Source organism: Pogonomyrmex barbatus, unplaced genomic scaffold (genome assembly GCF_055798465.1).
Source record: "Pogonomyrmex barbatus isolate J1 unplaced genomic scaffold, ASM5579846v1 scaffold23, whole genome shotgun sequence".
Taxonomy (NCBI): Eukaryota; Metazoa; Arthropoda; class Insecta; order Hymenoptera; family Formicidae; genus Pogonomyrmex; species Pogonomyrmex barbatus.
The window spans coordinates 2,860,457-2,885,586 of NW_028297120.1; the positions used below are offsets into that span (position 1 = coordinate 2,860,457).

A 25,130-nucleotide genomic window follows, 5' to 3' on the forward strand; every position below is an offset into this window, starting at 1 on the left:
AAATAATTTTATTAAGATTTTATTAAAGAAAAAGAATTGTGTCATAATCTACGAAAAATAGAATCTGTCTGAATAATTCGAACCGATATACGTTTCGTAAGTTTTTCTGAGGTTATGTATGTCCATTATTTCATACGCTTGCGCTAAAGCTACCTTTTCTTAAATTAGAGAAAAAATGGCCAATCAAAACGCTTCAAAATCGAGTTTCTGATGGCCAGACTCTTAAGGCCATTGCACGTGAAAAAATGTTAATCATAATCGTAAGATCATAAGCAAATTGACCAATCAGAATCAATTATTCTCGTTACAATTTAAAAATAATCGATTGTAGTTGGTCGCTTACGACCTTACGATTATCACTAAAATTTTTTCACGCAATGGCTTTTACTAAATACTCTATTGTTGCCCATCTTATATACAGAGACATTTCATTTTTCTTAGTATACGTTCACTAGTTATTTCTGGAATGGTGCGGTCCAAGGAAATATTGTAATCTCAATACATATCAACTATACATAAAGGCTAGCAGGTTCAAACCTAACCCTCGCTCCATATATTGTTTCACAAATTTTTGAGAGTTTCTTGTGAGAACTTATACACAAATTAAGACGAAGAACCTCAAGTGGATTAAAGAGTTAAAAGTAATTTAATAAAAAGAAAAACGAGATAAGAGAAAATAGCGAACCTGTGCTGTAGCCCGAGAGAGGTTGAAAGCACTTATCCGTTCTCGCCCGGCAACATCAATTGGCAAAGAAAAAAAAAAAAAATCGACTAGACGTACATATGTTGTTTAATGTGCTGCATTAGAAAGTACGATAAAAACTTCTTCAACACTATGTCGCGACGATCCAGATATTTTGTGAATAAGTATTGTGAGCGTGAAGAAGAAATTATTAGCGACGTATTGTCGATGCAACGCGAGATTGATGATAGCCGGCGTATTGCTAAAGATAATCTACGCAAGATCTTGCAACGTATTGTTGACAAGGAACCACCTGAGCGTGCGGAAACTGATGGCGGAATATACGTTGGTGCATCAGGCATTTCTTATACATTTTTACGACTTGCTGAGTGCACCGCCTTGGAGGTTGAAACCAGCCAAAAACATTTATCATTGGCTGAATATTATTTGCGTTCATCATTGGCGATGGTGCAATGTCGCGAAGGACGCTCCAACACTGGCTTTCTTTTAGGTATGTATTGTTAAATGATAGTTTGATATTGAAACAGTTTTATATACAAGATATTCGACAACAGGTGGGAAAAAAATTTAAAGAATTATTCTATCCTGATGAAAATATTTTGTTGAAATTTTCTCTTAATTGATGCTATTTCATTATTATTGTATCAATCTACACAGTTTTCCAATAAATTTAATAATATATAATATTTCAAAAAATTTTAACAATCTCTTCATTTAACTTTTCTTATATTTCATAGTATTACATTAAATTTCATAAGGACAAGTACATTATAAAATTGAAGTGAAGTGAAAGTTATTAAAAAATTGCCGAATATATTCCAACATAAATCTTAATTTTGAACAGTAGTCAGGCTAATGAGAATCAGCTGTAAATGATATGTAAATTATATATTTAATCTTAACTATGTTTATTAATAAAAAGTGCTAAATGTTTTGATGTCAGTTGACTGAATAAAATTATTAATTACTAAATGCTAACTAATATTCATTGCAATATACTAGTGTAATGGAACTTATATTACTCTCTTGCATTTTTTGTTTCTTATTTTTTTTTTCTTTTATTGTGACTTGTGACTATGTCTATTTCGTGAGTAATAAAAGTTTTGAAATAATAATGAAATAGGATCAACTGAGAGAGAATTTCAGTACAAAATATTTCCATCATATGAAACAATTAAATAAAACAAAAACTAAAAATAATAAAATTGTGAAGACTTCATTTTTATTACATGTAATATAAATGAATAATCGATCAAAGAGTTAGCAAAGTAATAAAATTTCTAAGAATAAAAAATACACATGCACTTTATATATATTTAATTCTTAAAACATACACAATATTTACAAGTATAATATTTTGAAGTTATTGGATCTATCAAAATCTCTAATAGAAATTTAAATAACTTAGTAAAAATCTATTATTATCATATATATAACTTATCAACATTAAATAATATTGATAAGTGTTTGAATAGTTAACAAAAGTGCAAAGGATATGTTAAGTATATTAAACTCATAAAGCATATGTATTGAAAATAAAAAGTATATGTAATAATTTAATATATATCCAAAAAGATATACAGCAAAGTTTAAAAAAATACATCTAGTACATATGAAAGTATATGCTATTGGATGTCTAAATATTTAACGAATCTGAAAAATTAAAGTTTTAAAATAATCCACAAAGTTTAAACTTTAAGAGTATATGCAATAAAAGTTTAAAAATATTTATTTAAAAATTAATTATTCCAAGATGGATGTGAAATAAATGCACATAATTAGTTAAGTATATTTAAACATTATTAAAAAAAATTGTTAAAAATGGATACAATATTAATGCAATTAAACAAAAATTACATGTAACAAGTTGAATGTATATACAGCAAGAATTTAATATGTCCAATAGTGTAATGAATCAAAATTTAATTCATCTGTGATTTATGTGTATTTATGTTATATTTTTATGTTTTTATTAGTATAAGATTACTAAAATTTGTCTTCTGATGAACTGATTTTAATGAGCATATATTGTAATACGTCCTTACTAGTTAATAGCAAAATCAATTGATACAACTTTTTTGCGAGAAAAATTAGTTTAAAATTTGTAATTTTGTATTTCTCATGTACAACTTTTTTTGCGAGAAAAATTAGTTTAAAATTTGTAATTTTGTATTTCTCATGTAATATATTAAAAAGACAGATTTTCAACAAATGATCGTAACGTAGAGCGTAATGCAACAGATTAATAAGCCAGACTTGCATATTGTAGGTTCAAATTTTACTTTTTCCTGCATTTTTTTAAGATTTGCAGTCTCATAGATGCGATTGTGTAATGTATTTATAATTTCAAAGAATTGTAATTTTGTATTTATTATTTCTACCTATATAAATAGATATTTAAAAAATGTGACATTTTTTTCAAGCAACATATATACGTGCATATGCCAGCACATGCATGCACGCATTCGTACATGTATATATTTCATTTTAATAAATTCACTAGACATTTCAGAATCCTTAAGTTTAAGAAAAAGAACAAAAATGTTTTAGCTAAAAATCGTAGAGTGTCCAGGATGTTATATGATTATTGATTTATTTACAGAAAGCACCAATGTCGAAATTTCATAGTCGCTATTTTTTAAAATGGAATCATATTTTTGTTATGTAATATTCTCCTAGTTAGTTTAGATATACAAGTATTAATATACAAATATTAAAAAGTTAATAGTTTACGAGATATTTTATATTTTATTCTGATATATAATACAAACTATCTTATAAATTATTAATTTTTTTATTTTAATAATTATTTAGTGTAGAAAAGGCATGTAGTTGTCTTTAAAAAAAAGTATGTATTTGCATATTGCTAATTACGTAATTTTTTTAAACCATCTATGTGCCTTCTTTACATTAATTGATTTATCTCATTATTCTGCATAAAAATATTAAGAGGTATTCTGATGTAATGGTTCTAAATGTAAAAACCTCGAATTTTTTTACATTTTCTGCAAATATATGTATAGCAAATATATGTATACAAAAGGATTTACTTCAATTCGTAAAATTTACTAAGTAAGTTACAGCGACTGGAAGTGATAGGTTTACACTTGCCAAGCGGGAAGGCGACGCACAATAATATCGTTTCGGCAGATCTATCTCGGAAAAGATTCATATGACTGCTATTTTTAGAAGGTTAGAGTTAGTTAAAATAACAACATGAATCTTTAAATTCATTTCAACTGTTATAAAAATCCTTGATATTAATTTGGACTGCTCCAAAACATATACATTTCAAAACAAATACATTCTAGATTAAAAAATGTTGAAATCGCTACTTTTTTAGCAGTAATTATATATAATGAAGGATTTTTGCATTTTAAAATTAACGACAATAATGGGAATAACTATTGAACAGCAAGCGAAAATGTTTGTGAACTCCCAGAATGATACTTACATCTGCTGTTCGGAGCGACACTCGAGTGATTTCGCTAAACAAGTCAGAATCGATCGCCGGAAAAAAATATCAGCTGAGGAGGATTTGTTCGAATAAGAACAGGGCCCCCCCTCTATGGTCCTGAACTGGCTGATTAATGGTGAGTAAAGTTTTCTTTCTGTAAAGTTCTGTAAAGTTTTCTTTCTGTTCAATCGCAAAACTTCAAACATCTTTTCCTCGAAACCGTATTTTTTGAACTAATGTTCATATCTCAAGGTCGACCAATTGAGCTTAATTTATGCGTACATTTTCAGCACATATATTGCTATTGTCCCTACCATGAGTATGTTAAAATTTTCCATTTTACAGATTTTTAAAGATAAAAAAATTTGCAAAAATTAAAACCTAATTTCCAAAGTGATCATCATTCTTTTAATTTCGATATTTTTCTTTTATTCTAGTACCTATTATAGCCAAAATAATACTAATTAAGAATCAATTAATTTTCTTTGTTTCAGATGAGCAGAACCATCGTGGACATCACGCAAGCACTTTCTTTTCATTGTTCACTACAAAGCAGTTAATTATGGATAATTCGCATTTTTTTCTATCAAAAAATTTATAAACATACTCTAAATATTAATAAATATGTAGGAAAAATTCTAATATCAAAAACTTTTACGGATCTTTTATGAAAAATTATAAAACGATGCAGAAAAAACATCTGTTACACTAAAATACCTCCTTAATATGTAGTTATAAAAAAATGAATAATTTACGAAATATTTTATATTTTATATCAGAATATGCGAGGATGAAATATAAAACATCTCATAGATTATTGACTTTTTGGCATTCGTAACTTATATAATATTTTTTTATCTAGAACTCGAGACATCATATTACCAGGGTTGAGAAAGTTACCTTGTAAAAATAACTAGTTACAGTTATAGTTCTTTTCTTTGAAAAAATAACTAGTTACAAATTACAAGTTATTGATTTAAAAAAATAACATCTTACAATTATATTTACTCAAAAAGTAACGAGTCGTAATTTTTTAGTTACTTCTCTGTTTACTTCCTGTAATGTTTCGTGCATTGCTATTTTAAATAAAAATAAAAATCTTATATTCTAATATATTTCTTGTAATATATTTCTAAGGTCTGATTGCAACGACATTAAGCGAGATTTTGAAAACTTTAATTTATTATAGCAATCGAATTTGATTGGTTCTTATTTTACATCTAACCAATTACATTGGTTACAAGACTAAGTTCGGAAACATCCGATCCGAGTGCTCCTACGCATCATTTTATTTTTGTTTAAAATTCGGTGAAAAACAAAAATAAAATGATACGTAGGGTAATCAAATGGGTAATCAATTAGGTAGAGTAATCAATTTGATTATGTTTTCGAACATAACCAAAAAGTGTGAGAAGCAGGCTGTCAGTGGTATTGACTGTGTTCAACTTAAATAGCTTTACAACTGTGTAAGAGCAACTGTGATTCTTAAATGTGATTAGTTTATGCATTTAGATTCATAAGAAACTAAGGAAGAAACTAACAAAAATCCATCATTTCAAGGATTTTTACAACAGTTGCAAAATTGCTTTCTCTACTGAACGTAGCCATTGTCACTTTATTTTTTAAATATAAAACAAGGATAGAATGACACAATAGCACTAAATGACAAATAAATTTGAAATATATAAAGTAACGATGAAAGTAACTATTAAAATAGTTATTAGTTACTAAAAAAAATTTAATTAAGTTAAGTTACAGTTACAAATGAAAAAAAGGAACGAAGTTAAGTTATAGTTATTGAAAAAAAGTAACTCTGACTGTAACTTCGTTACAAGTAACGAGTTACTTCACAACCCTGCATATTACGTAATAAAAGTTAGGGAAAAGTTATTTTTTAAAAGTAACTCGTTATTGTTATTTGTTACAGTCAAACTAGAGTCAAAAAAGTAACTAGTTATCATCATTAGTGAGAACTAGAATAATTTCGAACTCATTATTATTATATCTACATAAACAGGGACAATTACTTTTTTGTTACTTTTTTTAAAACTACTTTTACTAAAAGATTAGATTAAATAAAAAATAAAATTTTCTCATATTTTTTGTTAAATTATCAATGTAAACACAAAATTTTTTCTCTTAAATTCGCAAGATTTAAAAAATTTAAGATTTTAAAATACTTCAAATCCAAATACAAAAGATATGGTTTTTATTAAAATCATAAACACAATAATTTTAAACAAATGAACAATCTAAATTCACCTAGTTCTTTCAAAATTATCCGATTATTACGATAAATATTATTATGCCTCAATGGTCGAATGGATAAAACATTCGCGCGTTGAGCGAGCGATCCAAGTTCGATTTCTGGCTGGGATAATATTTTTCATAATAAAATTTTCAATAATCGGAGATTAATCGATTTCAAATTTTATTATCAATTTAATAGGGAAGGGGTGAATTTACCTTTGAATAGATTACGTTGCAAAATCGTTGAATTAACGACACATAGTTTGCGATAAACTTTGTCTTGAAATTCAGAAAAGTAAAAATTATTCGATACGAAGACCCAGTCTGCCGATAGAAGCCATCTATTGTCTATTTGTTTGAAACATATATCGGCTAATTATCATTATTGTTACAACAATTTTACATTTTACATTTCTTTATGCTCAATTCTCTGTTTAAAAATTTTTAAAAAGCATTTATTGTCTGTATTGAAATCTGTCTTTGTAATTGGTTTATGATAAACTATTTTTAAAACTATTCTTAAAACGATTTTTAAATACAACAATAGAGCTGAATGAATGTCGATCGAAGAGTGAACATCAAATATATAAAAATTTTGTCATAAATAGGTTCAAAATGTAAAAAGTTACAATGAAAATAACTTAAATTCGTTATCGTTATTGAAAAAATGTAATTGCGTTTCCATTAGTTATTAAAAAAAAATAACATCATTACCAGTCTATTATCAAAAAAGTGTAACGATAACGACAAATGTTACAAATAGCGCTGTTACAAGTTACTTCCTAACTTTGCAAAAAATATATAATTTTATTTGAAAAATAGATGACATTGCGAATGAATCAATATTATTATTATGTCTCCTTAAAATTCTGTAATTCTTATATGACATATTTTTATTTGAAATGCATTGTTCAACAGATATTTGAAATAGGCATTTAAAATCGAATATTTTGTAAATATACAGCGTGCTATAAGCAAAATTAAATGTTATAAAGGACCTCTACGCAATAGTACGACGAAAAGCTGTTTGGTCAAATTGTTTGAAACTTTGGGAAATATTCATTTATGTGATGCTGATCAAAAGTTTTCGTGAATACGATACTCAATAGTCAGTAATCAGTAATCGGTAATTCAGCTGATAGAAGCATTGGAAAGACGAGAAAATGCATGGTCGTGGGGATTGACATGTATATATGTATATTCTAATATATATATATATATATATATATATATATATATATATATATATACATATATATATATATACATATATATGTGCGTGCGTGCGTGCGTGCGTGCGTACGTGCGTGCGTGCGTGCGTGCGTGCGTGCGTGCGTGCGTGCGTGCGTGCGTGCGTGCGTGCGTGCGTGCGTGCGTGCGTGCGTGCGTGCGTGCGTGCGTGCGTGCGTGCGTGCGTGCGTGCGTGCGTGCGTGCGTGCGTGCGTGCGTGCGTGCGTGCGTGCGTGCGTGCGTGCGTGCGTGCGTGCCATTAGATTGTTTGATGCGATATATATACGTATATACAGGATGTTTCATTTTAAGTGACAGTTGATTATCTCGCGAATCGATGATTTTATTGAAAAATTTTTCGAACAAAAGTTGCTTAGCTTAAAGAGGGATACATAATGGAAATATGGACTTGACCTTGAGTGACGTTGTCAAAATCAGATTAAGATCAGATTAAATCATTAATGTTTTTTTAAATGGAAACCCCTATTTTTTATTACATATTCTTGTAACTTATCTCGAGAGCTTTCCAAAACTCTATAATAAAATTACTTTTCGTTAAGTACTTGTTAAGTTATAAGGCAAGAGCGATCACTGATCCGGCCAACTAAGGCAAGATCAATCACTGATCCGGCCAACTAACTTTCCGAGTTATGAAGCTTGAAAGTTACAACGTACCGGATATCGCCGGCGTTATTCATGTACGCATGCGCTTTAGTTGGCCGGATCAGTGATTGGTCTTGCCTTAGTTGGCCGGATCAGTGATCGCTCTTGCCTTATAACTTAACAAGTACTTAACGAAAAGTAACTTTATTATAGGGTTTTGGAAGCTCTCAAGATAAGCTACAAGAATATGTAATAAAAAATAGGGGTTTCCATTTAAAAAAACATTAATGACCTTAATCTGATTTTGACAAGATCAAGTCCATATTTCCATCATGTGTCCCCCTTCAAGCTATGCAACTTTTGTTCGAAAAATTTTTCAATAAAATCATCGATTCGCGAGATAATCGACCATAACACTTAAAATGAAACACCCTGTGTACACACACCACACACATATACACGCACATGCACACACACACACACACACACACACACACACACACACACGCGCGCGCGCGCGCGCGCAAATACGCACGCGCGCACGCACACACACACACACGCACGCACGCACGCACGCACGCACAGGAAGTTCCATTTTAAAACATTCATTAAATTGACTTTTTTTTAGAATTTCTATCAAGCTAGTAGGATTAAATCAGCAAAATCAAACCGGACCTATTCAGTATCTATTTTGTACTAATTTGTATTACTAATGATACTTTTGTATTTTGTCCTATACGGAAAAAAACGTGGCGTTACTAGCTTAATATTAAGTTAGCAGGATTACATCAAAGAAAAGAAAGAAAAGAAAACGAGTATGGGAATGCAAAATGCTGAATTTGTGTTACACAGAAAAAGTTAAAATATTCCTGTCGGTCCATTCCTATCGAAATAATCCCCAATTTAATTCAAGTTTACCAGCGGTAAGAATAAAGTATCTTTCGCCACAAGCAGAAACAATCTCTACTACTATATTCGAAGTCCTATGATATGTATTACTAAAATATAAAATTTCAGATTTTGTATTGCCGTTTTTTCGGAAGCCACCTCCAATCTCTGTTAGTTTAAAAGTAAGATATTCTTCTTTTTCAGCAGAATCAAACGATAACTTATCTTATTCGATGCGCAATAATTTGTACCAACGAAATAAAGTTTGTACCCTTGCTCTTCCTTTCGCAACCATTCCTAACGCTTGATGGCGTCAAGAGTAAAGTATTCTTCCTTTTTAGCAGAATTGAACAATACTATTTTTATTGACTATACTACTTTTATTTGACGCACAGTAATTTATACCATTGAAATATAAAGTTTTTAATTTACCCTCGTCATTTCTTGTCACATTCTCCCAATGTCAAACCAATGGTACAATCTTATGTTTCCTCGAAACCATATAACGTTAGTCTGAAACATTTTTTGCTATAAAGCGTATTTTGAAAGATATCAATTTATAACTTTTTAAATACCCCACTCCTTGTATACAGTAAAATGGTAGGATTAGAAATATACATTTACTTCCAAAATTATAAGGTTAATCTTTAAAAGTTTTACAATTTATTGTTTATTTGTTATGAGCTTGGAGTTAAAAATTAAGTACACGATTGAAGGAATTAGATATATATTTTTTGATGATTATGTTGTTATAATTATATTTTATTATAATAAACAATTACTAATTAATTACTAATAAACAGTTAATTAAAATTAACAGAAATTTTATTGTTACAAAATTGTTAAAAAGTTAACTTATAATGTTTAGAAATTTAAATATTATTGTAATGGAGCGTTTTGACGTTCCGTTGATAAGTGCGCGCCGCGACGAACACCAGCCGAGCCGCCCGAAATCTGCCGAAGTACACTGACACTAACCGAGCGAAACGCGCGCGGTGGTTCGTCACCACAAACTTCTATATTACACTAGACTGCTAACTACTCCTATTTTTTCCCTTATGTACAAGTGATGCCTGCGCGAAATGGATGCGCAGTATAGGAATCTCAAGTATAAGAGATGACAAAACAGTCATATGATCAGCCTCTCTATGATTGGTTCTTAAGTGTATATTCAATTTTTTCAAAAATGTCAAAAGAATTATATTTACTAGAAGGTTAAAAGCACTATTTTAAATAAATATATTTTAAGACAATTTCTTAAAAAATGCCGAGATATTGTAAAATATTAATTGTCCAAATGCTGGAAATAAAGACAAAGGCAAGAATCATATGTTTAGGTAAATTAAAAAAAAAAGAAACTGTAAATAATGATAGAAAAAGCTTTGTCTGTGTGTCAAATTACATAATTTTAATATAATACATTTTAGATTTCCATGTATTTAATAAATACTACATTAATATTTTTATTATACATAAAAAAATAAATAAAACAAGACGAAAATAAAACAACGAGTGTTCTCGTTTTTCTATCCGAATAATCTGAGCGTTGGCGAATTTTCGACACAAACGAGCGTTTTCGTTTCTCCAAACTCAACATTCGAACGTTCTGGAATATTTCATGCAGACAACGAGTGTTCTTGTTTATCCCGCACGAATGTCTGAGTTCTCAGATATTCTTTCTAAACAATAAGCATTTTTGTCCTACACCTTCGAGATTCGAGCGTTCTCGAATTTTTACTCCATGCAACAAGTGTTCTCGTTGTGCCGAATACCAAGTATTCTCGATATTCTCTCCTCGACGAGTGTCTCGTCAACACGAAAACACGTGTCACGAAAGCGTTTTCGGTTGCCTAGCAACTAACCCATCCGATTGCTTGGCAACACGCGGACCCAGTTGCCTAGCAACGCGCTGCGTCGCCGACCCACGCGCTATTTCGCGAATATACACGTCCGCATTCCGTATACAATCTTTCTACGAAATACACAAATTGATACGAAACAACGAATATATGCGAACGGCGTCACGTCACTAACAACAAGCGATTCACAACAATGCTTTGTAATTTTAACTTCGTAAATTAAAATAAACTGTTTTAATTTATTGTTAATTAAAAACTCTAGCATCTGCAATTCTTTACCGAATCCCGACATCCGACGAGCCTCTCCGAGCTCCCGCTCCACGTCCTTGCCACTAATCCGAAATAATAATTACACCGCACAGGGACGTACCGTTACACTATAAATTAACAACGCAGCTGTTATAATAGATTTTTCTTTAATATTTTTTTTTTTGCAAATCGTATTCTATCATATTCATCCAATTTTTAAGTACAGTGTCGTATAATGCCCTATTGTTTGTATGATTTTAGTTAAAATGGGTCTTTTATATATAACAATATTGGTTGGTGTATACTTAATTCCATCTAAGGGATTTCCAAATGATTTACTAACTCCAAATGATTTACTAATTAATATTCTCTAACTCGATTTTTACGAATTTTTCTGAATTAATGTCTCTTGATAAAATGTCAAAAAGTACAATATCTCCTATAAAATAAATAATAAAATATCAACAATAAAGATTCACATATTAAATAATGTTTTTATTAATAAAAAAATTTATTAATAAAAAAATTGTTTTTATAAAGAAAGGAAGTATCGCATTGGGATATATGAAACAAATTTTGTAGATATTAAAATATTTGCTACAGATAGTCTTGTCTAATCAATGTATACGGTTTTAACTATCATAACAGTCAATAATCAGTAACATAATTTTTTTCTATCTTTATAATGTTATGAGTAGGGTATACAGATTCTAAACTCATAGGGTTCCGAGGGCGAATGGGGGAGTGCGGGGGAAAATGGTGGGCGCGGAGAAGAGGGAAGGGAGAATGCAGGGACTGTGATCCTTTGAAATGTGCCGCCGGGGGGGAGGGGGGTAGATAAGATGGTAGAATCCGGCAACTATAAATAGATTATATAAATAAATAGACAAACAAATTGCGGCACGGGCGCGTAGACATAATGTCACAGGGCCCGCCACCGCCGCCCCGCCGTGTCCGGCATCACCATGGTCTCGTATATTTTTCATCTTCTCTTGTCGCTATGCTCTCTCTATTGTAGGTCTACTATCTTCTATCTCTCCCGTTGCAGCGCTTTCTCTCTTATTACAAATCTTAATCTTATAACTATTTTTTGAATTTTTTTTTTATTTATCTTCTTTTTTTGCTATGCTCTTTCTATTGTAGGCGTATACCTACTATCTTCTATCTCTCTCCCTCCGTTGCGGCTCTCTCTTATTATGAATCTTAATAATTATTTTTTCGAGTAATTATTTTTATGGCGAGAGAAAAGAATAAAAAACATATTTTGTATATTTTGTATATTATATATGTTTATTTTTAAACAAATTTAATATATTTTAATTCAAGTGTGAAACTTTTTATTCACATTTTTTTCTTACACTAAAACTAACTAAAGCTAACAGTTCGCAATCGACGAGTTGACGTCTATTGAAGATATCGCTATCGCGTATCGTGTTTGGTATCTTCTCGGGATATGTTACAATAGACGCGATGTTGAAGAATCACGCATACTTGACATCATATCGACGAATCTGATTAGTCGATCGAACGTTACATCGATACATCGAGATCAAACATTCAGCATAGCGTCGATCTTCGTTATGAATACGTTCAAAGATTCAAGGCGTACGAGTGTAACATCATTCATTAGGCAAACTCTGACGGTTAACGGTCCAACGCTTATAAAATTGTCTTTGTAATCGTTTCAAAACAATTTATAGATATTCCATTACTGCTCATAGAGTCCCTTCCACGTTTCGAGAGACAGTATCAGTTCCTGTTCCTGATGATCTCCTGCGATTTCCACATAGCTTGGTGGATCGTTGATTTCAATTTCCAAAAACTTGTAGTCCTTGGCCATTGTAACGTTTGCTCAATAGGCGCACCACGCGACGCTTCATCGAAATACTGTGTAATGAAAATTAAATACGAGGTTTGATAAAAAAATACGCGGAATTTTCATTTTTCTCAAAAAATTTTCTTTATTTATTCATCGATATTAATTTTGTCCCCTTCAAAATACTCCCTATGAGATAATACATTTGTGCCAGCGCTTTTTCCAATCTTCGAAGCACTTCTAGAATGCAATTTTCGGTATGGCATTTAGTTCCTTCAGCGATTCTGTCTTTTATCTTTTCAATGTTGACAAAACGTCATTCTTTCATTTTCAGCGTTCTTTTCAGCTTCGGGAATAGGAAGAAGTCACAGGGGGCCATGTCCGGCGAATACGGAGGCTGAGATATCATAACAGTGTTGTTTTTGGCCAAAAATTCGAACAAGCAGTGAAATGTGAGCAGGTGCATTATCGTGGTGCAATTGCCATGAATTGTTTCGCCACAAATCCGAACGTTTTCTTCGGATTGCTTCACGCAAACGGCGTAAAACTTCCAGGTAGTACTCCTTATTGACCGTACGACCTGGTGGCAAGAACTCATGGTACACTACGCCATTGAAATCGAAGAACACTGTGAGCAGAACCTTCACATTCGATCGAACTTGACGAGCTTTTTTCGGTTTTGGCTCTTCAGGAAGCTTCATTGGGACGATTGGGCCTTAGTTTCGACGTCATACACCCATACACCCATGTTTCACCAGTTATGACCTGTTTGAGCAGTTCTGGATAGTCGTGAACTTCATTCAGCAACTCCTGAGCAACGTTCATTTGGCACTGCTTTTGATCGAAATTCAACAATTTCGGAATAAATTTTGCTGCCACACGTTTCATGCCCAAAACATCCGAAAAAAATTGCTTGGCATGAGCCAAATGATATGCCAACATCATCAGCAATCTCTCTGATAATGATTCGGCGATTGTCAATAATCATTTTCTTCATTTTTTCGACGTTGTCATCGGTTGTTGATGTGACTGGGATGTCCAGAGCACTCGTCATCTTTAATGTCTTCACGGCCCTCTTGAAAACGTTTGTACCATTTGTAAACGCTTGTTTTATTCATAGAAGATTCGCCAAAAGCAACATTCAACATTTCCAATGCGATGCTGCACTTTATTCCATTCTTAAAGCAAAATTTAATGCAAATTCTTTGTTCCATTTTTTCCACAAGTTAAAAATCGCCGAGCATACCAAAACACGTGTAACCTTTTCGACAGCGAACAATAAAGTAAGCATCCAATATGGCTACCAATGTCAAAATACGTCAGGGACAAGTATACCAACACAACAAAAAAAATTGTGACAATTGGATGTACAGCCCATGAAATTAAACAATTTCGCGTATTTTTTGATCAAACCTCGTATATAATATTGCATAATGTTGCAAAAAAGAGAAAAAAATAAAATGTTGAAACTTACGCATTACGTTCCTTCTTTGTTTCGCCATCGTACGATACGCTGCTTCCTTTGGCAGAGTACATTGCGTACGGATCGTTCGTACAAATGATGGAGGAGCGGAGTACATTGCGGATCGTTTGATGGAGGACTGATCGCATCCTCGTAAATTTTGACATGGCAAACCGTTATCCCCCTTCCCCCGCTCCCTCTCCCCCTCTTCGCCTCTTTCTAATATTTCATTTTTTTTTGTATTTAATTTCATTGTTACGATCAAACATGTACTGAAATGTTCACTAAAAAAGCGCGATGACGTGTTTAAATTTTTTATCATGAAAAGCTGCGATAACATAGCTTTTCGTGGAAATCGACGTACGTGTCACGATGTATTAAGAGAGAAGCATTGATACTCCGACTGCTATAAACAAATCGCGATTCGGAAGACTTATGATATTGATAACCCGATTTAGACAAAGAAGTAGCATTGACGACTGTATGTGTCGTAGCATGTCAAGAGAAGCGCCGATATATCCGGCTGCTATAAACAAATAGATAAACAAATTGCAAACGCATGACGCTCCGGTTTAGACAAGGGAACATAGAAATTGCAGATGATATATAATAGTTCATTGAGCACGCAGGATCACAGTAGGTGCCTTGGAAACCTAATGAATCCATCGAATGTGAGAGAAAAAATGGAACACCTCGAGCCAGTGGAACGCGAGCACTGCTGGAGCAGTGCAGCCAGGTCGCTATATTGGTGAAATGTTTCGCGTGGTTGCAACGATGCGACAAGTGCATCGAACAGCCACGCTCGAAGAACTTAGCCTATATTAAGCGTTCTCGACTCACTGTTGGAAATAGACAATCTGTAGTGGCGAGGATCGCGCGATTCGCGGGTGCAAAGATATAATTAGAAAGACGTTTTGTGCACTTTAGTGGCGAATACGCAAGCATCAATAGAGACAATGGATCTCTCGTTTGGCGCGAGATTGATACAGTGTTTGAAAATCGTATATTGACTAGTGCGATAATTAACGTGGACTATATCGAGCCGCGACGATTTTTGGCAGACGCTGGTGGTGCAGTGCTCAAGCGAATGCGAAACGCTATAGAAAGACACGATAGTGTGAAAGTGAACACCGCGTTCAATAGTGAGTTTGTGACAGGCAATAAACGCGTCAATAAAAGTATCAATACGAGAAACTGTGAATTCTTTCGAGTGTCAAATGTAGATGAGTGGTACGAGTACGTCATCGAACCCACGTTAGCATCGCTCGAAGAGTTCCAAGAACGCGACAGTGGGTGGGTCGCAGTGCTGTCGCGACTTCTCAATTTGACTGTAAATGTGAATAAAATATAATCCTCTATACGCGAGATGTTACATCGAGTTACGGCAAGAAATTATATTGAAGAGAGCGGTGATCAATGTACGATCAACGGATAATGCGTGTTTCGCGTGGTCGGTCGTCGCGGCTTTCTAGTCGAAAGATATACAGATCGAAAATTCTCGTATCCACATTACACATCGGTTTTGAATCTCCAAGACATTGAGTTTCCAGTGATGTTGAATCAAATTAAAAAGTTTGAACATCTCAACGACATCTCCATCAATATCTATGGTATCAAGGAGAAAATTCTCCCGATGCAGCTGACAAATAAGAAGAAACAGATAAATTTACTGTACTGTAAATTTATTGCGGGATCCGCGCAATGACAATGCGGAGCACTTCGCGTGCATCAAAAACCTGTCCCATCTTGTGAGGTCGCAAATAAACAGAAAAAAATGCAAGAAATACTTTTGCGACCGGTACGTATATATATTTTAACAAATTGTATAATATTTTATAATTGTTTAAATACTAAAAAAAATCATGTTTTCCTTTTTTTGCAGATGTCTGCACTATTTCAATTCATCTGAAAAATTGCAGGCGCATACAATAGATTGTGAACAACTGCGCCATCCGACTGCGAGCGAAGACGACAAGTAGCTCGAATTAAAGAACAACTGGAATAAGGAACGACTTCCGTTCATCCGCGTACGCGGATTTGGAGTGCGTTAGGGATGGGCGATTTTAAAAAAGAAATCGATTTTTTTGAAATTTAGATCGGACACTTAGATCGGATTTAGATCGGATATTTAAAAATCAGTTCACCAAAAAATTGACTGTCAAAAAAATCGATCCATCAAAGATTGATCTTTTTATTTAATCTTTTTACAAAGGCTGCGTTTTGAAATTCATTGCCGGTATTGAAAATCTATAATATACGTGACCTGAACTATATGTTTTCAATACTGGCAGTGAATATCGAAACTCAGCCTACATGATATATTATTTGAAATAAGTACACTTTTTTAATGACAATAAAATGACAATATTTGTATGAATACAAAACATCAATATTTGTTTATTAATATATATTTATTACTTATATTTGATATATATATATGTTTGAATGTAGTTTTAAAAAAATATATAAAATGACACTTTGTATATATTGTTAAGATTTGCGACATAAGACAGTATTATGCGTTACCAAAGACTTAGATCATCAAACGTTATCTTAATTATAAGTTATCCATTCTGCTAAGAATTAAAATAAAAATAAAATTTGAATATGACATTTTATTGTTGTCGATATGCTTACAATCGATAAATACATTAAATCTTAAAACCTATTCAAATAAATTTATGTAGATGCCATACACGAAAAGTCAACTAATGTAGAATCTTACATTTTTATAGGATCGATTTTTTTATCTCAAAAATCGATTCACTGGATTAATCGAAACTGTAAAATCGATTTAAAAAAATCGAAAATCGAATACAAAAGAAAGATCGATTCAAGATCGTCCATCCCTAGAATGCGTATTACGACGGACGGAATCGGAGATGGAAGACGCATCGTACATCTATCATCAGCACGAAGTCTTTAGCATCAAATATGACGTGCGGTGCTCGTACGACGACGTATCAGCGTATCAGTTTCGGCGCGGTGAGGACTGCGTTGCGTGGTTTGTTTGGCAATTCGAAATACTTGGCACAAGTAATACTCAAGTAAAAATTTTGTTATCCGCGAATGTTCTCATGGAAACGTTGTCAAGAAAATAGTAGGAAACTTCATCATAGCGTGACGCGTTGTCACATTTGTGAGAAACCATTTGCGTCGGACGACACGGGGATACGCGATCATTGCCACCTTACCGGTCGTTATCATGGTTCCGCGCATTCAAATTGCAATTTAAGTTATAAAGATTCATACTGCATTCCCGTAGTCTTCCACAATTTATCCGGTTATGACGCACTTTGTCATCACGGAAATAGCTACGGCGTTCAAAGGTAGAATTGACGTGTTGCCGATAATAAAAAAAAAAAAAATACATTTCATTTACTAAACACGTTAAAGATTCTACCGAGAAATTAGATTCACGAAATTGCGTACGACTACAGTTCATCGATTCATACAAATTTTTAGTACCAGCTTCGATAAATTGGCATTTTTTTCTAACGAGAGAGAAATTAAAAATTTTATGTTTTGAATTTTTCACGTTATCGAACGAGGATTTTAACATGTTGACGCATAAAGGTGTTTCCCTACGAATACGTGGATCGCGCGGACAAGCTGTAATACACGCGCTTATCACCGCGTGAATCAATGGGTGCATCCAGAAGCGCAACGAGCGCAGTGAGCGCTCAGTAATTCTCCACCATAATTGGTTTTTACACTTAGATTTAATGAAGATCTAAAGGCAAGAATCAATCATATCGAAAAATCACTGAGCGCTCACTGCGCTCGTTGCGCTTCTGGATGCACCCATTCTATAGCTAGTTGACCAGTGATACGGTCGGAGAATGATTACGCGGACGCCGCGAACGTCTGGCAGCAGTTCTCCATTGAAATCCTAGGCAAGTTCCGCAATCTCTATTTAAAAACCGATGTCTTGTTATTGGCCGACGTTTTCGAAAATTTCCGCGAAAGTTGCATCGAAAGTTATAATTTCGATCCCGCGCATTACTACACATTGCCAGGTTTCACATGGGACGCCTTGCTGAAACATACGTGCATAAAATTAGAGTTTGCTCACTGACATGTGATTATGTTTATCGAGCGCGGTATACGCGGTGGCCTCAGTCAATTTCGGCAGATATGCACAGGTCAATAACACGTACATGCGTTCGTACAACTTGCCGAAACTGTCGTCGTATTTGATGTACTATGACGTAAACAATCTGTATGGATGGACGATGTGTCAACCGCTACCCTACGCCGAATTTCGATGGGTTGAAGACATCGCGAACTTTGATGCGAGCGCGATCACTCCGAATTCGCCTACGGGTTATATTCTCGAGGTCGATCTCGAGTCGATCTGCATCATCTGCACGACTGACACACTGACCTACCTTTCTGTCCGATGCATGATAAACCAGGCCCGCGGCAAGATAAACTTCTCGCGACACTATATGATAAGAAGCGGTACGTCATCCACTATCTTAACAATGTACGTGCCATGATCTTCGTATCGCAAAGATATATCGCGTTCTACAATTTGCTCAATCCATCTGCCTCCGCGATTACATCAAACTTAATATACAGCTTAATTTAAAATGTTGCTGGGTTTTGAGACTTGAATTTAAGTGGACACAGTCTTCCTCAGAACTATTTTTATTAAACTAAATACCAGTGAACACATATGAAAGGCACTGATTTTTAAGATTTTACTTTTACTTTTTTTTTGTAGTACGTCCGCAATAATAAAAGTCACGATCTCTCATGTGTTATATAAATGTATTATATAAGAATATTTTTCGACACTTCTCGGCCTTGTTCGCGGGTCTCACTCACTCAATTCACACACAGAGATTACTCTCTCCAATACCTCCCCTTAATCTCTGAACCGCAATTATTACTATTGAAAGTAAGCAGAGAACAAAAAATAAAGATTATGCGCAGATATTACAACAAGGATAAACTCAAATTTTTCTTTGGTGAGATTCAATCTTACATTCTAACTTTTATGCTCACAAACTAAGGTTTACAGTAATCTTCCGCATTGAAATTTATTATTTTAATGATAAGTTTTTCATATTTATCTTTCTTTAACGGCTTTGTCAAAACATCAGCTAACTGTTCGTTTGTCGGACATTATGAGACTGCTATTGCTTTATCTCTTATTTTCTCACTAATAAATTTATATCGTATCTTAATGTGCTTACTATGTTTGTTCAACGTTCGGTGTTTTATAATATGTATAGCACTTTGATTATCCATCAATAAATCAATATATACCTTTACATTAGTCAATTCGTAGTTCTTGTAGGTACAATAATTCTTTCATGCATTCAGTCGCTGCAATAAATTCGGCTTCGAGAAGAGGACAACCACAGGCTGTTGCCTTGTACACTAGCTTATCAAATTGTTTCCTAGAAAGATTAAATATCCTGTGGTACTTCTCCTGGTCATTGCATCCCCTACGTAATCTATATCGTTAAACCCAGTTAGTTTATTGGAGTTACGTTCAATCTGAAAAATTAAACCATTGTTACTTTATAACGGCTCAAATTTTTATGCAACGTTCCGCAGCCGTCCATCCGCCGCCAAGTGGTGCCCGACCGACGATCCATCAGGTAAAAGACACTTTGCATCAATTTAATCGCTTTCAAAATTAGGCTCGCGAAATTAATTGCGAGACGGCCGCGTATTGTTGGCGTGGGACGTGTCCCATGCCGCGCTACCGAATCTGGACGAAGACCGCCAGGCACGCACGAAGATAAGACGCGCTCTCGATTGCGAAAACAACATCCGAGTATCTCCAAAGTTCCGAAATACTCCGGAAATAAAAAGATCGTTGAACTAATTAGAGCGTTGGTGGCGGCGATTAATCGCTCACGGCGTGTGGTCACAATCAATTATCGATCATCCGATCCAAATTGTTCCGAAATTGACTGAATATTGGATCGTGGCAATATAAAAAGCCGTCCCCCGCTCTATCAAGCTAGATTTCCTTGGATCGAGACTCGCTCCCACGAGCGCTCCGCTCCGAGAGACGAAACTGAGAAAACGAGATGAAGGAAGCCCGCTTCCATCTGGAAAGTCCCGACAAGCATTGTCTTTCTTTCCGAGCCATTGCTTTTCCGCAATTATAAGAGAAAAACACGAGTTGAGGTATTTTCTGTTCCGCACGGGTAACCGGCACGCAGTTGCTAACTCTCGAAATCCACCCCGACATCCGCTAAAGAGAACGCATCGCTGAAGGCGAGGGTAATCCACCTCCGCTCGGATATTCCCGGCCGATCGCTTGTCCTTTCGCGAGTGCATCGGAGAAATCCGCAAGCAACCGCCAATTATTCAGCAACTTAATAATATGAATATCTTTAATTATTTACCTCTAATTTCCGTTTGAATTATTTCAAAAAATTATGATTCTCTTATGATTCTCTTCAAAATCTCACTCGATGTTAACTCTCCTATGAAACAAAAGATATTATTTGGCCATTGCAGAAAGACACTAAATGAAGCTCAATTATATAATAATATTAATAATATAATATTAATAATAATTTCGTAATAATAAAAAGTAAATATTTAATTATTAACTATTTTATTTAACTATTTTGTGAAGAGAAAAGTGTTGGAAAATTATTGAAACAATAATATATAAATGCAAATTACAAAGGTTAAGTTACGTAAAACGTACACCGAGTATACTACGCAAAAAATAAAATTCAAAGGTACTAAATAGGTATTATCTGAAGAAAATTTTGTTTTTTTCTTTGTGAAATACTGAGAGACTACAGATCATCATATCACTGTGGCAGCTATTACTGCATTTTCAGCTATAATTGTTTCGACGGAAACATATATCATTGTATGCCGCATACAGACTACGTAACTCATTGCCAGTACTGGCAATACTGTAATGCCGTTCCGAAATTTATTCTAGTGTGCTGCGATAGCACTACGATAGAATAATGACGTCATAAATTTTGTCATCACTTCCTGCTGCGGCTACTGCTAAAAAGACGCAGCAGTCACAGGACAAAATAGTGACATTCAAGAAAGAAGAGTTAACCGTACTCGATACAGAAACAAATATTCAATATAAAATAATAATAAATAAAGAAAACACAAAAGCATTGCGAGATAAAAATAAAGTTTGATATTTATGTTATAGCAGATTTGATCATTCGCGCTACACCAAGTTTGTATAAACGTTATTATATATGAAATTATTGTGTTACGTCCGAGGTTCTGGAGGAAAAGTAATACCTTTTGTCAGGAGGAGAAGAACTCGGGTGGACGCACGGAATCTTTTCTGTTCTCACAGAATGACGTTATGAAATCGATCCGCGAGTCGAACGCGCGTTAAGGGGACAGGAATCGGGTCAGCGTCGGTGACGTTATAACCCTTACCTGCGCCAGCGCTATTGGTGGTCCGTTTTTTGATCAGAGAACCGAATCTCTTTTACCAGGGATGGACTTTGTGCGATCCTCAGGGAGCCATGAATAGTTCGGGGTCAAGTTTTAGGGTAAAGAAATTGAGACGGAATTCGAGTTAACTGATTTAATAATAATAATAAAAAAAATGAATTACAATGTTATTCGGAAATTTCTCTGTGTGCATTAAAGGGTTGAAATACTGGTTACAAAAAAAGAAAAAGAAAATTTTTTATACATAAATTTTGAATAATAATAAATAACAACAAACAAAAGAAAATCTGGATTTTATATACCCAATTGTTCCAATTGGGGTAAAAAATTGGTGATCGCGAGCATGTCAATGGGATCGGGTTGCAGGTGTGGGGGGGGGGGGGATCAGGATGAGCGCTGCGGAAAGCCTTGACTGGGACGAGGTAGGGAAGAGGATCACGGGAAATATACATCGGGATGGTATCGGTAATTTGGTGTTTTGAGATCTGATCCCAAAACTGGCTGTCGGGTTTGAATCTTCTTTTAATGAAGAAGGTGCCAGGAGATGGATGGGTGGGAGAGCGGGGAAATTGGCAGAGAATGGTAAAAAAAAAAAATTGAGGAATCGTGATAAGGCAGCTTCACTGAATCAATCGACGGCTTGCCAGGTTGGAATGTTGTGGAATCGGGGTAGGCAGCTTCATCGAATTAATCGGCGGCTTGCCAAGTCAGAGTGTGGAGAAATCGGGGAAGGCAGCTTCACCGAATTAATCGGCGGCTTGCTAATTTGGAATGTTGGAGTGTTTTAATGAAACAAATGGGTAGAGATCGCGAACCAAACAGCCAATCTACCACGGGAAAGGAGTAATAAAATTGGACTTGTCGTGGCGGGGCGCTGGTGATGGGCGAGAAGTATGGTCTACGCTGGATCGTGGATCGTATCACACGTGAATAAAGATATCGCGCACAGATTCTAATTGAAAAAATTAGCGACAACCTCGGATGGTCCCGTCCGTCAAAACGTGGGGCGATGTGAAGAGAGAAGAGAGCGATCCGCTCCAAATCGCGGTTTTTAAAGGGTTTCCGAAGGGGTGGAAATATCTGAGGGCGTGATGGATTTCCGCGTTGGCTTGTCGAATGATAGTTTAGAAAAATTGTGAGTATAGAGGAAGGAGGGAAGCAGTATTCTGTGAATTGTGGTTGTTTTTATATTTCCAGATTTCCTAGCGAATGATGGAATTAGTTAGTGAAAATTTTCCCGCCATTCCACACCCTCAATCATTCATTGTGGCCGCTAATCGTTTCTTCTTGATTGGTGTTTCCCTTAGTTTCCCCACCAATTTGGAGAGTGTCACCCTCGAACGATCCGACGCGTTTCTTATCCGTTAGGAATTTGCTTTTGTTAATATTTTTTATTTTTATTGGTATGTCATAAACTTGTCGGTGCCGACAAAGTTGTCTATCGCAAAGATTATTCTTTTTTTTTGATAGTGAGATATCTCGAGAGGAATTTTTGTGTATTTAGGGTTTCTTTAGATCGTTCGAAGCGCTTCATTCTCTGATTAGCAGCCGTTATCTTTTTCCGAAAGAGAAGAATTCGTGAAGTTCCCCGGACGTAACAATTGCTTTAATTGCTTTTCAGAGAGAGACTATGCATTTACCTGATTTTCCATCCCTTTCTAAGATTGGCCTTCTTAATTCCAATATAAAAAAAATATATTCCGATGTAATCTAAAATAAATATATTTTAGTAAAATTACAGAGTTTATCTACAAAGAACAAAAGATTATAAAATATACTTTTGAAAGTGAGTTTTAAATTCTTTGTTTGTATATCGAAATACTACATCTTTTACAACGTATTTTAGGTATAGAATTTGATCTACTTTTCTTTAATATTATTAGCATTTTCTCGATTGCATCAGAGTCACTATCAACAGATTCACCGCTACTTGATTCCATTATATGTGCAATATTATTAATTATAAAAACTTTTTTCATTTTTTTATATTATTATATGACAGCGTCATATGCAGTTGTACGCAGTACTGTTCAATCCCGTTCCGTTTTCACAATTTCATAGTACAGCGATAGTGAACTAGTAAAAACGGAATGCTTGCATAGCACACTATAATGACGTCATGCTGGCAGTACTGCCAGTAAGTTACAGAATGCAGCCACAGTATGCGCAGAAATGCTTCACTGCGATTCGCTGACAAAAATCGTACAACTTTGACGATTTAAAGTGAATAAATGCAAATAAAAATCTTTTGTAACATCATAATAAATTGTTTATTTTTTTTATTATTCACTTTTCTCCTGCAGTTCTGATGCGTTTTTTAGCACGTTTTTAGAAGGTATTTGTGCAAGTTTTTAGCAAAAGTATTTTATATTGCTTACACGCGATCTATAATCCTAATAGCACTCGTCTATTCTGAGAACGTTCCACGGGATATCATATAAGTATATTCTCCGAACATTCAAAATACGTATTGCGATATACTGTGGAATGTACTTAGATCGTTATTACCACTCACTAACCTAATCTGTAGTATGTACTAAAGAATATCCCACAGTATGGCTATAGGATGATTTAAAAACAATATCATGTAGGACATGCATAAGAGTATCCCAGACAGCCATATAGATCGTGAAAATCTATAATATACGTGATACCTCTTACGGAAAATAAGTGAAAAAAATGAAAAAAAAATGAAAAAAAGTAATGAAACATTTTTTATCTTGTATCATTGGCATGTTTCTAAAATCATCCATCCTTCTTGGGATTTTGCTCGATGCTGCTTAACTTCTATAATGAGATGAAATCTGCAACTGAATGATGATATAAGTGAACACGGAAGTTTGACAAAATATGATAGATCTAGTTAATGAATGTTACTATATTGTCATATAAATGGTCTCAATTTTAAAATTTCGACTGCATATGTAATTCTTAAGTAGATAATTTAATTACATATTTAGAGCCATGAATCTATATTATGTTTAATGAGAATTATTTTTCTTATGAAAATTGTTTACAAATTGTTGTATATATTTGTATGTATATGTATATATTTTGTTTACTTTTTTAAGAATTTGTTAATAATTGTATTAAATATGGCAAATATTTTGTTTATTTATATATTATAGTTAATTAAAAAAAATAGTAATTAATAATGTTATTTTATTATTTATTAGGTGTATAAAAAAGTTCTG

At 34.0% G+C, this 25,130-nt stretch overlaps 1 protein-coding gene across 11 annotated transcripts; it reads left to right on the plus strand.

Moving 5' to 3' along the window:
- The first annotated feature begins 299 nt into the window (after nt 1-299).
- LOC105424071 (uncharacterized) lies at nt 300-22,170 on the plus strand. 11 transcript variants are annotated; one of them, XR_003096597.2, is made up of 4 exons: nt 307-1,193; nt 3,781-3,895; nt 4,047-4,296; nt 4,655-4,811. XR_003096597.2 is itself a non-coding variant. In XM_011634111.3 (2 exons), the coding sequence occupies exons 1-2, from the start codon at nt 794-796 to the stop codon at nt 17,441-17,443; spliced, it is 591 nt and encodes a 196-aa protein (XP_011632413.2). In that variant the 5' UTR covers nt 300-793; the 3' UTR covers nt 17,444-22,170. The 11 variants fall into 11 exon arrangements, 2 of the variants coding, with proteins under 2 accessions (XP_011632413.2, XP_011632414.2); XR_016139579.1 differs by having other exon boundaries at nt 4,050-4,296; XR_016139580.1 differs by having other exon boundaries at nt 4,119-4,296.
- Nucleotides 22,171-25,130: the final 2,960 nt, after the last annotated feature.

Excerpts from the sequence above, each read along its gene's own strand:
- LOC105424071 (XM_011634111.3), top strand. The coding sequence starts at position 794 with ATGTGCTGCATTAGAAAGTACGATAAAAACTTCTTCAACACTATGTCG. Across the intron at positions 1,194-17,252 it reads CAACACTGGCTTTCTTTTAG|GATCGATTTTTTTATCTCAA; the intron begins GTATGTATTGTT and ends ACATTTTTATAG.